This window comes from Oncorhynchus mykiss, chromosome 4 (assembly GCF_057628025.1).
Source record: "Oncorhynchus mykiss isolate SJ-2025 chromosome 4, ASM5762802v1, whole genome shotgun sequence".
NCBI classification, from domain to species: Eukaryota; Metazoa; Chordata; class Actinopteri; order Salmoniformes; family Salmonidae; genus Oncorhynchus; species Oncorhynchus mykiss.
The window spans coordinates 22,053,548-22,066,563 of record NC_143025.1 but is presented as its reverse complement, the minus strand read 5'-3'; the positions used below and the strand labels follow the sequence as shown (position 1 = coordinate 22,066,563).

The 13,016-nt window shown below is 41.4% G+C and overlaps 2 protein-coding genes across 7 annotated transcripts in view; both read right to left on the bottom strand.

Annotated features, from left to right (window-relative positions):
- Nucleotides 1-6,085, bottom strand: part of LOC110521515 (casein kinase I) — a 44,601-nt gene extending 38,516 nt beyond the window's left edge. For 2 of the 6 annotated variants that reach the window (XM_036968894.2, XM_021599116.3), the window contains exons 1-2: nucleotides 5,919-6,060; nucleotides 1,637-2,419 (exon numbers count right to left, since the gene is read on the bottom strand). In XM_036968894.2, the coding sequence (XP_036824789.1) occupies nucleotides 1,637-1,855 (219 nt within the window). In that variant the 5' untranslated portion in view covers nucleotides 1,856-2,419; nucleotides 5,919-6,060. Of the gene's footprint in view, nucleotides 1-1,636; nucleotides 2,420-5,181 lie in introns of all 6 variants that reach the window. The other 4 variants (XM_090231479.1, XM_090231483.1, XM_090231481.1 and 1 more) reach the window with 4 other exon arrangements.
- Nucleotides 6,086-9,625: 3,540 nt separating this feature from the next.
- On the bottom strand, nucleotides 9,626-11,695 carry dmbx2 (diencephalon/mesencephalon homeobox 2). Its single transcript, XM_021599114.3, has 3 exons — nucleotides 11,520-11,695; nucleotides 10,805-10,980; nucleotides 9,626-10,646 (listed from the first exon to the last, which is right to left on the bottom strand). Exons 1-3 carry the CDS (start codon nucleotides 11,692-11,694, stop codon nucleotides 10,188-10,190), a joined length of 810 nt encoding a protein of 269 aa, XP_021454789.1. The 5' UTR covers nucleotide 11,695; the 3' UTR covers nucleotides 9,626-10,187.
- Between the last annotated feature and the right edge of the window lie 1,321 nt (nucleotides 11,696-13,016).

Here is a 13,016-nt window from a genome sequence, read left to right as displayed (position 1 = left end):
GACAGCCGCGTGCTATCTGATGTGAGAAAATGGGTTTAAAGGTCCCACGCCCATTGTATTCATTGTTTGCTACAAGACCTTGCATGTTTTAGCAAGGGTCAATAAAGTTATCCCGTTGTTTAGAGTCCATGTTAATTCAACGGCGCAAATGCCCGGCCGTCCCGTCTTCTGCTAGCTATTCGTTCCACAGAAGAAGAAAAAGATGGACGGTTATTAAATTAAATGTTCATGACGGTCTTCATCCAGAACTGTCACCAACACCGTTATATGGTAATTGTGTCAGTCCTAGTTAATTAAGATGCCCAGTAATGCCTTTAAGTGTTGCCTGGCCGAACAGGTCCAAGTTGCTAGCTAGCTGATGAGAGCAAATCAACAGGGAACCATGCCATTGCCCTAATTATGAGAGTTGAGGGAGTAGTTAACTAGTAACTACTACAATTGAAACAGGGCCAAAAGATCCAGTGATGTCACGGAAATAATTCCATTATGCAGAATACCCCAAAAATACCCAAACTGATGGGATGCCTCACAGACAGAGGAGAAGCAGCATAACAGAGGACTTCAGGAGTAGAGATTCAAATTCAGCGCTAACCTCTGACGGGTTTGCTAACCTCATTGAAAGCAATGTGCCTAGTCAGAGATCATGACCTCCCCGGGAGATCCAATGTAAAGATAATCATACATCGTCCAGTGTGGCTGTGTAGGTAGTGACGTCAAGCCCACACTCGAGTGCAGCGTTCAGACGCTATCTAGGACAACCTTCGTAGGGTGCAGAGTTACACCAAGGCCTTTTCCCAGGAGATTTCTAATTGGCAACTTCAAACGACCCCAATAAAACACACAGATACCAGTGTTTATGGTGACATTCAAGCGTACACTGATCCTCTGTGTAGGACTGACATGACTGGAGGAGGAAAACAGAAACTTAAATATGTTGCAGAGGAAGCTCAGTTTCTGTCTGGGCCTCCCTTCACCAATCTGAAAATAAACAAGCCTTGCCGTTTCATGTGGTTTCCCAGACCAACCCTCTGCGTGCTTCAGAACTAAAATCTTGACTTGCAACCTCTTCGGTTTCTATTTCACTTTTGAGCTAAAAAGGCAAGAGCTCTGCTGTGTGTGGCTCAGTTTGTATTATATTAAAGAGAAGGAAGAAGAATCAACTTCCCAGGTCATGACGTGTACAGTATATCATGACCTGGGCAGTTGATTCTTCTTTCTTCTCTTTAATATAATACAAACGGAGCATGGTTGACTCATTAACAGTGCATGGGTCCAAGCTACAGATATGTAAATATTTGCCTGTTGGGGGAAGAAACATTGTCAGCACTCAAATGTTTCCTGTCTCTTAAAGGTCACCAAGCCATCAGGGATGGGGTGTTCTGCTGCTATTAGGAAACTGGATTGAATTACCTTGGCCAAACTACAGTAATACTAAAACATTTGTCACAAAGCCGAAAACCAATGGCAAACTGCACTAGTTGTTGTAGTGAAGAGAAATGTTAGATGGGAGAGGGTGGCAAAATATACACCTACGGTATAATTTACAAAAAATAGTGGTGAGGATGATTAATGTAGGAGTGCATCCAAACAGAAACACATCACAGCCATGCTGTTTAGTCAAGCATGTTGGCCTTACCAATTTGATGGCCACATATTCGTTGGTGTAGAGGTTTTTCCCCAGCCGCAGCTCTCCAAAATTGCCACAGCCGATTTTTTTCCCGACGCGGAAGTTTGGGCCAACCATAAGAACCCCAGAGTTGGTCCCTGTACCCCGGACAGTCCTGCTGCCAGCTGCCTTAGACATATTTTTCCCTTCCTCCGTCTCTCCCTTACCCACCTTCTTGTCAAAATCCATAAGCTTGTGATACCCTGGCCTCTCCACGATTACTCCCCGGCCATGCAAATCACAGAGGCGCCAAAACAACAAGGACTCTTAGGGGGGAGGGAGGCGATACAAAGACAGAGGAAAGGTGTTGTATAGAAATGTGCAGTGTATTAAAAGCCACTTCCACTGGGTTAAACTGCAGCCAAAACACACAGTTTTTATATCTGGCAATGTTGTACTGCATGCGCTCTTCTCTTCCTTCTTCTCCTCGTTTATGGAGGTCGACTCCTTTCTTCTCCAACTCCAATATCAGAGTAGCATGTCCCTGCCTGAAAGGGGCAGGTTGTGCTAGCAAGCACCCACGCACACACAAACACACACTCATACACAACAAGCACTCTGAATCCCAGCTACTGGATCCACAACGCAGCTTGGCAACTTCCCCCAAAGCCCCTCATTGCTTCCTTCTGGTCAGTCTTTGGTAATACAGCAGACATTCTTCATGTTCCAGTGCCACGGCAGAAGAGGCAATGGTGGAGGCAGTGTCAACAATGATGAGGTACTGCAGTAGTCCTGTTTGGTTTAGTTGGATATCTGAAAGAGATGCAAACACATACTAAATTAGCCATTAGGTGTAACCGAATCATTACGGAACATCTTGCCAAATACTTTTGAAAACACATTTGCAGTGATCAGTTATCAATTACATGTATTTTTTTATGATAAGCCTGAAAGACTGGAGAAATCTGCATGACATCTCCAAACAAGTCTGAGATAAGATCTTATAAAGGTTAGTAGGCTACTCATCTTTCATACATTTCCAGCCTGAAGTAGAAATGGGATCCATTTTCAGAGTAGCACATGCAGTGAATTCAATAAAACAATCAATACGGGTGGAAACATCACATACTAGATGGAGTTTTAAGATGAGAACACCACATCTTTCCATGTTGTACCATCTGTGAATGCCCGAAAAACCTGCATCTAAACACACTATAGGGCCATGGCTTTGGACAAAACATGGTCCTTGCCTATTAGCTGTAAAGGCTAAACCGTGACTGATTCATAGGGCTTTTTGAATGGACAAATTCAACTGTAGTGTGCTACATAACCTAAGCTTTGTACAAGTTCATCATCATATCAGTATTCACTGGTAGCATTTGAATAGTTCATAGCATACATGAAGGTTTCTGTATAACCCTGAGGCCCAGCTTTCCTCCCTCTCCTCCCCTTGGGACCTGTGATGTTGTGGATACTCGTGGAGAGCAGGTAATGCCAGCAATATTGTCAGACAGCTATGGTTTCCTCAGGCAACGAACTTAAACGTATCAATGACTGCCAAAATGCCTCTCCTAATCCATGTAGCTTGGGAAACGGATTCACATCATAGAGTAAAGGAGATGCATTGAAATAGAGGGAGGAAAGGAGGATACCCAGTCAGTTGTACAACTGAATGCATTCAACTTAAACCACATGGCTTACCTATAATATCCATGTTAATCATTCAAATTATGAAAAAGTATTAGATGTAAAGAAAAAGAAAGTAAAACAACTTTCCCAATACCCAGAAAGCTTCTTACAGTAGTTGTAGAATAAACTAGGCTAACTTACACGAGTAGAATAGGCTAAATGTCTGAATGTGTGTTTCTTCACCTGTGCAAAGATTGAAACAATAAGCAAGTGTTCAATCATTGTCTACTTACAGTAACAACACTGGTCAAGCAATGAAATGAAAGCCCCTTTAGTTGTATCCACCACCACAAATGATGAAATAGAGTACTGAATAGAATCAATTCTTCTTCCATCACAGTCATGTAAACACAGATTTTTAAAAAGAGGGAGTTTTGTTTGGAGTGGGGTAGCAAGTGTGGCTAGTTTGAATTGGGAAACCAAATTTCAATCTGAAAGTAAAAATAACTAATTAAGTCAGTGTTTATGAGTCTATCCAATCTACTTGGAGAAATTGAAAAGCCACAGAAACAGATTACACTACAACGATTAACGTTAGTCACTAAATACCACTCTGTAATGTCCAAACAGTTACCAAATATTGTATTGTCACAGTTTTCACCTAACAAGTTGCCAACAACATGTGGTGTTATGAGTCTTTATTTACAATATAGTTATCCTTCAAGCAATATAGCTAAAGATACTAGCTAGCTATAAATAAATAGTACCGCTGCAAATGACAAGATAGTGGTTGAACCATTGCACTGAACCCTTTTGGTAGGCATTTGACAAGGAAATTAGACAATGAATGCTGGGCATGTTTGCTAGACGAATTTTTACGCAATGTTGCTTGTTAACTAGCTAGCTACTGGCCTAACCTGCTATTCTCAATTTTTATCCAGAGAGTTGAGTCGTTAGCTAGATAACAGTGACAGACCAACTAGACGATAGCGTCTAATGAGTTAGCTAGCTAACAAGTAAGCATAAAGCGACAAACTAAAGCTATCTTCTGTGACGAAGGCAACTGGCTAAAGAAGGCCTCACATCAAGCTACTGCTGTAGCGAGCTAATTTAGCTCACTCTCGTCCTCTCCGTGCTAACGGTTCTATGGGCAGCACCTGCTGTCAAGTTGTGTGGGAAAGGCATCAGCTAGCTACCTATAAAAACCTCTACCTGTACGAAGAGGACAATACTTATAATCAAGCTGTGGTTTTAATCTTTTTCTACTTGTCAACTCCGTAAATACTTCGTGACAGTGAAAACGTGAGTCGCTTCAACCGTGGAAAATGTATCAAATCGACTTGCAAACTAGCTACTAGTATCGCAGCTGAGCTGCTGCTAGCACTGCAGGTCATTTGGGAAGTGGCCAACAGTCTCTGAGATAGTGACTTATCAACAGTTTGTCGTCTTTCTACGCTAGGTTACCACTTTGTAAACTATGAAAAGTGTTAGTATACTCATCGGGTAATAATTGAAAATAACATCGTTTAACGTTACTGATTGCTCCCAAAACACACCGATCAGTCCCGTACAGCTAAGCAAGCTAATGGCGCCGAGTAGAACAAGCTAAAACTGGGCAGAACATCTAATATTAATTACATAACCTTCATTTCATATCAATCAAGACACACCCTTCTAATAGAGTTAGATAGCTATCAGACATAGCTAGATAACATTATACGAGGCTTGTAGCCGTACGTAAAAGAAAGTGCATTTCACAAAAAAAAAATGCGTTTTGTATTCAGTTCCCAAATATATCAGCGGGCAACTCCTTAATCTTCACAACCGAAATCCATTTGCAGCTAGCTAGCTAACGTTAGCTAGTTAATATACGGGTAAATGCCTTCGGGAAAAAAAACACCCCTATTTAAACGTGTATAGTATCAACAAAGAACATATTTACTTGCCTTTATGTTCAAAGTGGATGCATCAACATGTTCACGTATTTATGAGATGTAATATCTTCGCCCCTCGCTAGCTAGGGCTTGATGTTGTTGTCTCGATTTAAGCCTCCCCAGCCGATAACTAAGTAAGCGTTCGATAATTCAGCGTCACCTTCTTCCTCTCCCATCAGCGCTGGTTAACTAGCGCACCTCGCTTGGAGAATATGACTAAATCCGTACTACAGATCAAGCTACCATGAAATATTCGTGCGTAGATGCTGAGTCAGTTTCCAGCCGTACAATTTACGGAGATGTAAATGTTGATCTTTTGTGAAATACTGGTATGTAATTTGGTAACGCATACCAGCATTTATTTGTCTAACTTTGGTGTCTTGAGGGTGCTTTCTATGTAACCCACTACCACTAGACATAAAAGTAGGTGAGAGTGGGGCAAATTGAGTAGCCCTTGTTTTTAGGAAACCATTAGCTCTTGAAAACCACAGTTTAGTGCCTCCAGTTGACGACCTACACCTCCTCCCCAGTCAGCTAAAATCAGATTTATGGGCAATCTGATGTCTGGATTGGTTTACATCATTTACAGAGATGCGGCCTCTTTAGAATTCGGAACATTCAAACTTTGTGTGCTTCAGAGAGCTATCATATGCTTCCATTAAACTGGTCTGCACCACTCAGTGATTCCGGGCTAATTTCTATAGCCATCCAGCTATATACAAGCGACTGGCTAAACGAAAATACCTTACTTCTTCTGAGACGTTGGAGTCTGTTTCCCGGTGCTTGATATAGGAGCTCAGCCAACATAGCATGAAATAAAAAGGCAGCACAGTTTTCCCATGGGACCCCACAACCATCATACCGATCAGGAAGGAGACGCGTTCTGTCATCATGTTGTGGGGGTGCTTTGCCTCAGGAGGGGCTGGTGCACTTCCCAAAATAGACTGCATCAGGAAGAAAGAAAATAATGTGGATATATTGAAGCAACATCTCAAGACATCAGTCAGGAAGTTAAAGCTTGGTCGCAAATGGGTCTTCCAAATGGACAATGACCCCAAGCAAAATGGCATAATGGCTTAAGGACAACAAAGTCAAGGTATTGGAGTGGCCATCACAAAACCCTGACCTCAATTCTATAGAAAATGTGTGGGCAGAACTGAAAAAGCATGTGTGAGCAAGGAGGCCTACAAACCTGACTCAATTACACCAGCTTTGTCAGGAGGAATGGTCCAAAATTCACCTAACTTATTGTGGGAAGCTTGTGGAAGGCTACCTGAAACGTTTGACCCAAGTTAAACCATTTAAAAGCAATGCTACCAAAAACTAATTGAGTGTATGTAAACTTCTGACCCACTGGGATTGTGATGAAAGAAACACAAGCTGATAGAACAATTTATATCTACTATTATTCTGACATTTCACATTCTGAAAATAAAGTGATGATCCTAACTGACCTAAAACAGGGAATTTTTACTAGGATTAAATGTCAGGAATTGTGAAAAACGAAGTTTAAATTTATTTGGCTAAGGTGTATGTAAACTTCTGACTTCAACTGTATATCTTAATCAGATTTTAGTAACCACGTTGTGGCCCTTTTACAAATCATCAATCATGATGGATTTGACAAATATCCACATTGTTAGATCAGATTTGTTGAATGTGCACCAATCCAGTGTCCTTCCATTCCCCATGGTCTGCATTCCAATCAACTCTTTACCGAATCTCTTTCCAGAGTTCAAATTCATTTTTGTGTCTTAGAAATCCCTACATGACTTATCATAAAGATCAATTTTATTAATTTCATGAACTTGTTCTGATAGTCTTTTGTCAAAGTTCTCCATGTTTATTGTCAAGGTAGTAAGTTTGTGTGAGGCGCATGGCATTGCTGTATGTAGTTCGATTTGGCCTCCGCAATTGCGTCACACCCTCCTTATGGACCTTATTGGATCAAGCGTAACATGGCTTTTACACACAGGTGTTCGGTGCACGCTTGATAGCTATGAAAGTGCATCCTTGTAGCTGTGTGGGCTAATATTGTCAAAAGGTTTGCTTTACCCCATATGATAAAACTCATGCTATATACAGTGTCAATGTTTATGATCACTATGTTTGATGTACAGTTACAAGATGACATTGCGTTATACCCTGGGTTGTCCTGAACAGAATGACCCTAATTTGCTGCGGACCACACATTTGAATGCAGTCCATGACTCCATTCTATGTGCACCAAAATTACAATCCGATTCCCTGAATTGCATTGTGAAAGCCTAACACTGTAAAATCGTATTTGGTAATTTAGCTAGTCATGTTGACATTAGAGCAAGCTTTCAAATTATGCCCACCCGACCCAGATTGCGATTTATAATGGACCCTTTTTGGATTGCATAAACAACAATAATTGTTTGATGGCGGGGATGCAGGGCTGTGTTCCAAACAAAATAACTGGAAGTGTTCTTGCTCTAGTTCCTCGACTGCACACCTAGGAGAGCTCAAAAAGCACCTTATAGTTGAAGACTCTTCTTTGAGTCTTAGAAGTGCATTGAAATTACTTAGGAACTGTGTACATATTGGAGAGGTGTGTGGCCACTTGGAGACACCAGTTTGACCGTTCTCTCAAACCCTTGGAATTGTTTTGTCTTATGTTGCACCTACCCCAAATGTTCAAATAATATTCTGATCATATACTTAATGTATCCAGAGTATTCTCAGATTTTGTTATCAACAATAAATGTAAAATCAACAATGTAATGTTTGTATTCAGTCTTGTCAGGTGAACTGTTGTGTCCTCACCTTTAGTCTATTAATTTCCCCATAATTTCCAAATGGTTCCCTTTCAATTGCTACCATGGTTATGCATATTCTTTCCATATTTATTCTGTAAGACACATTTAAATTGAGCCCTATCCATATAGGCCAATTCCCACAGGTAACTGGTTCAAATGTATGCCAAACAAAAACCAAACATTGCAAAGTTAAACAATACAACTCTATGCATAACAATTTTACAAAAACATGTAATCTATAAATATAGGACAAAACACACATCTCGACAAGAGATACACCATAACACTACATAAAGAGTGACCTAAGACAATAACATAGCATGGCACCAACACATGACAACACAGCATGGTAGCAACACAACATGACAACAACGTGGTAGCAACACAAACATTGCAGCACGCCAATATTGTAGCAGAACAAAACATGGTGCAAACATTATTGGGCACAGACAACATCACAAAGGGCAAGAAGGTAGAGACAACAATACATCACATGAAGCAGCCACAAGTGTCAGTAAGAGTGATTGAGTCTTTGTATGAAGAGATGGAGATAAAACTGTCCAGTTTGAGTGTTTGTTGCAGCTCGTTCCAGTCGCTAACTGTAGCGAACTGAACAGAGGAGCTACCCACGGATGTGTGTGCTTTGGGGACCTTTAACAGAATGTGACTGGCAGAACGGGTGTTGTATGTGGAGGATGAGGGCTGCAGTAGATATCTCAGATAGGTGGGAGTGAGGCCTAAGAGGGTTTCATAAATAAGAATCAACCAGTGGCTCTTGCGACAGGTACCCAGAGATGACTCGTATACAGAGGAATATAGTGCAGTGATGTGTCCTATAAGGAGCATTGGTGGCAAATCTGATGGCCGAATGGTAAAGAACATCTAGCTGCTCAAGAGCACCCTTACCTGCCGTTCTATAAATTATGTCTCCGTAATCTAGCATGGGTAGGATGGTCATCTGAATCAGGGTTATTTTGGCAGCTGGGGTGAAAGAGGAACGATTACGATAGAGGAAACCAAGTCTAGATTTAACCTTAGCCTGCAGCTTTGGTATGTGCTGAGAGAAGGACAGTGTACCGTCTAGCCACCCTCCCAAGTACTTGTATGTGGTGACTACCTCAAGCTCTAAACCCTCAGAGGTAGTAATCACACCTGTGGGGAGAGGGGCACTCTTCTTACCAAACCACATGACCTTTGTTTTGGAGGTGTTCAGAACAAGGTTAAGGCAGAGAAAACTTGTTGGACACTAAGAAAGCTTTGTTGTAGAGCATTTAACACAAAATCCAGGGAGCAGCCAGCAGAGTATTAAACTGGATCATCTGCATATAAATAGATCCTACTGCCTGAGCTACGTTGTTGAAATGTTTTATACATATGCGTCTTAGTGTGACCGGTGTGAAATGGATAGCTAGATAGCAGTGTGCGAGCTAACAGCGTTTCAATCGTTGACGTCACTGAAGTAGTTGTTTCTCTTGCTCTGTAAGGGCTGTGGTTTTTGTGGAGCGGTGGGTAACGATGCTTCATGGGAGGCAGTTGTTGATGAGTGCAGAGGGTCCCTGGTTCGAGCCCAGGTAGGGGAGTGGAGAGGGACGGAAGCAACACTGCTATTTCAGCATTATTCTGTTACCAGGGAACTTCCTATATGCAGAATAAACAAATTTAAACTAAAAAGACATTCAAAAATAATTTTATTCATAATACATTTTAAAATTCACATACAGTTGAATTATGGTTTTGTTGTGTATGACCATAAAATGAACATAGGATAGGAATAAAGATTCCTACTGTGAGACATTACAGAAAATTGTCTTGAACAAATGGATATTCGATTTGAAAAGTGAAAAGAAAAGTGCCCCAAACCACATCACAATTCTCTATTCTCCTAAGTGCTTGTGATAAGTGAGTAAAAACTGAAAGTAGCATCTTTATGCAAATGAAGCATGTACCAATCCACTCCAGGTTGCAATCCCGAATGCTCACAACAACACAACATACTAGCCCTTTTGAGTGTTTCTTAATCAAACTTATCTACAGACATATTCACTTGTCAGATGCACTCTACCAGGACAATTAGCAAAGGCTCCTTGTACTCACAAAGTTGTACAGAGTCAAAGTATAAAATCAGTAGTTTATCTGTGTTCATGTTGACACCAGTGCAGCAGTGTACGATTTCCTCCTTTGAGTCCCTTTTTGCCAACACACACTGAAGAGAAGTTGTTGTTGTTGGTAGTGCAGTTATAGACCCAGGTTGGGGGTGGGTACAGCTTTACTGGGACAGGAAGTCTGAAGGGAAAGGCTGCAGTTTTTACCAACCGGTGGGACAACTCCTATAGCCGGGCTGTGTTGCTGTAGAATGGGCCAGAATGTGGGGGTGAAATGTAGGCCAGCTGACAGCATCCCTAAAGCCTGATGATGTGGAAGGTGGTACCGTTCTCCACCCACAAAGGGAAAAACGGGAGGAGAATGTAATCTTGAGTGGTTCTGAGATACAATGGAGTCTCCAGGACAAGAAATGGTAGGAGCATCACTGACTTCCCAGAGAGGAGCTATTTCACTTTGTGTTTTTGAATCCTTGGTACTCCTCTCTTCCCCTCCTGCCTTGGTTTGATATGGTTCCTCCAGGCTTTGCTCTCTGGGAAGAGGGGAGCATCTCTGTCCCTTACGGAACTTTGCTCTTCTGTTCTTAAACCACACCTGGAGGAGCATATTATTTTGTTATTGGTGAAGGGTTGACGTGGTGAAGGGTTGACGTGTCTATATATATCACAAGAATAAAGTTCCTAAAAGCAGCAGTTCAAATAAATATTATGAATGAAAGCATGCACAGGCTTCGAAGAGCGACCTTTACTGACCTGAATGCGAGCCTCAGGCAGATTGGTACAGACAGCCAGTCTCTCTCTCATACCTACATCAGGGTACTGGGTCTGCTGGAAGGCTTTCTCTAGAGCCTGTAACTGAGACACAGTGAAGGCTGTGCGGCTCCGACGCTGCTTCTGCTGGTTCCCATAACGGGCCTCCAGTATCAACTCTGTGGGGACAGAAGACAAGCCACAACAAGATTAGAGGTGGTGAAACAGTCGGAGGGATGGGAGATATCAGGCTACACTGAAAATACCAGCATGACAATTATCAATTTCAACAACTTTTTCAGGTGGGAAACAGGTCTTTTGACAATAGAATGCCAGTTCAGCTGCAATGTTTTGAATGACAAATTATTTTATTTTAAATGTTGTGATTTTTAAAATATAAACTTTATTTAACTAGGCAAGTCAGTCAAGAACACATTCTTATTTACAATGACGGCCTACACTGGCCAAACCCTCGACGACGCTGGGCCAATTGTGCGTAGCCCTATGGGACTCCCATTGGGCTGCGCACTGTATGCCGATTGTGATACAGCCTGGATTTGAACCAGGCTGTATGGTCTGTAGTGACGCCTCTAGCACTGAGCTGCAGTGCCTTAGACCGCTGCGCTACACGGGAGCCCTAAAATTATAACAAGAACACTTGTTTGATTGCATGCATCGATTATAGACACAGTCATAAATGACAGTCTACTCTAAATACCTGCAAGTCTTTCAGCAACAGAGAACGTGTGGACCGAGGAGGGATTGATTGATGGATAAACCGGGTACTGGTCTGCCATCTGGTGGTGGAGGTCGAAAAAGACGGAGTTGACGCTGTGCAGAGGATAGACTCCGTTGCCACTGTCGGATCCCCCGCAGAAATTTAAGGCATTCATAGCGGACCTAAATCCATAGGGTAAAACTGTTTAAGTTATATGTGCCTTACACCATTCTAACTAGGCATACAATGGAAAGAAGTATATAGCCTATAGCTTACTGTACAATTTATGTAGGACGCTTACACTGTGCAATTTGGATTTAGGCTAGTCTGAAATCATTTAAATAAAAACAGAACAAATGGTAAACATAAGCAACTTTCTTGATCATTAAAAGTAATTGAAAGTTATTATTCTTTACGCAGAAACCATTGCCAATTTACTTCAGTAGGCTACCAACATCCAGAAAACAAATTTCAAAACAAAGATCAGATTTTTTTTTTTTAAGTATAATATCTGCAGTCTTTTTTCTTTTACCTGAGAAGCACACAAAACAGCAGAAATTAACCTATTCTCGTGAGCTTTTAGAAGTCCACCTATACAGTCCAATAGTTTGAAATGCAGGCCTTATCCTCGTACGCCGCTACCCTTTGTCGTGGCATGGATCTAATTATCTGAAGACCATTCTTACCCACGACTTTTTAAAGAACCATTTACTCCAGCTCCCCTCAACCGTTAGCCAATAGAAAGAAAGGTATTACCCTGGATTAGGTGGGATGAGGGAAAAGAGGGGGTCCAATGGCTCAAGTTTTTTAAACTATTGAATTTGGGGAGATTTACGCAAAGGATCCCCCCTCAATAAACGAGCGTTTCATTCGCTCCTGTTAAAACAATTAAAACAATGTGGTCTGCTAATCTCAGTGGCAGGCCAGATTAAAATAACAACCGTTGATTGTTCCCTGTTCTCAGCCTCCTTTCTCCTAAATTCCCTGCTTTGTCAATCTCCACTTGGAATGGGTTTGCTTTGCAGTTTGTTTTGCTAACAGGCTACATATTTTGCCCATAAACTGTCAGCCTGTGAAATACAATTTGGACATCGGCCATTGAGACCAATTTCCTAAGGTTCAACTGAGCCAGATTCAAAATCTCCTCAAAGAGAACTATTATCCCACCAAAATAAGGAAAATAATGATAACACACAACATGCAAATGGTTTTTCCTAATTTGCAAATAGGTTAGGTGGAGTGTGTTTTTCAGTAACACTTGAATTAAACTCAACTTTTTTTCACAAATGCAGTAAACATGACATTACACTTTGTGAAAGTAGGCTGCTGTACTGCACACCCTGAGAAACTTTCAGAACTTCAGTGTCCATGACTAAATCATGCTCTAAACCAAGGGTGTGTACAATATATTGTCATATAAAGTAGTATGTTGGAATTAAATATGTATCGGAATAGAAATATGATATCCAAATGTTACTACTGGTGCAATGAAATCTG

Bases quoted from the DNA above. Each gene is read 5' to 3' on its own strand.
- dmbx2 (XM_021599114.3), bottom strand. From the start codon at position 11,694: ATGAATGCCTTAAATTTCTGCGGGGGATCCGACAGTGGCAACGGAGTC. The intron at 10,981-11,519 runs GTATTTAGAGTA...CTGTCCCCACAG, and splicing joins TGTTGCTGAAAGACTTGCAG to AGTTGATACTGGAGGCCCGT. The intron at 10,647-10,804 runs GTCAGTAAAGGT...ATGCTCCTCCAG, and splicing joins TGCCTGAGGCTCGCATTCAG to GTGTGGTTTAAGAACAGAAG.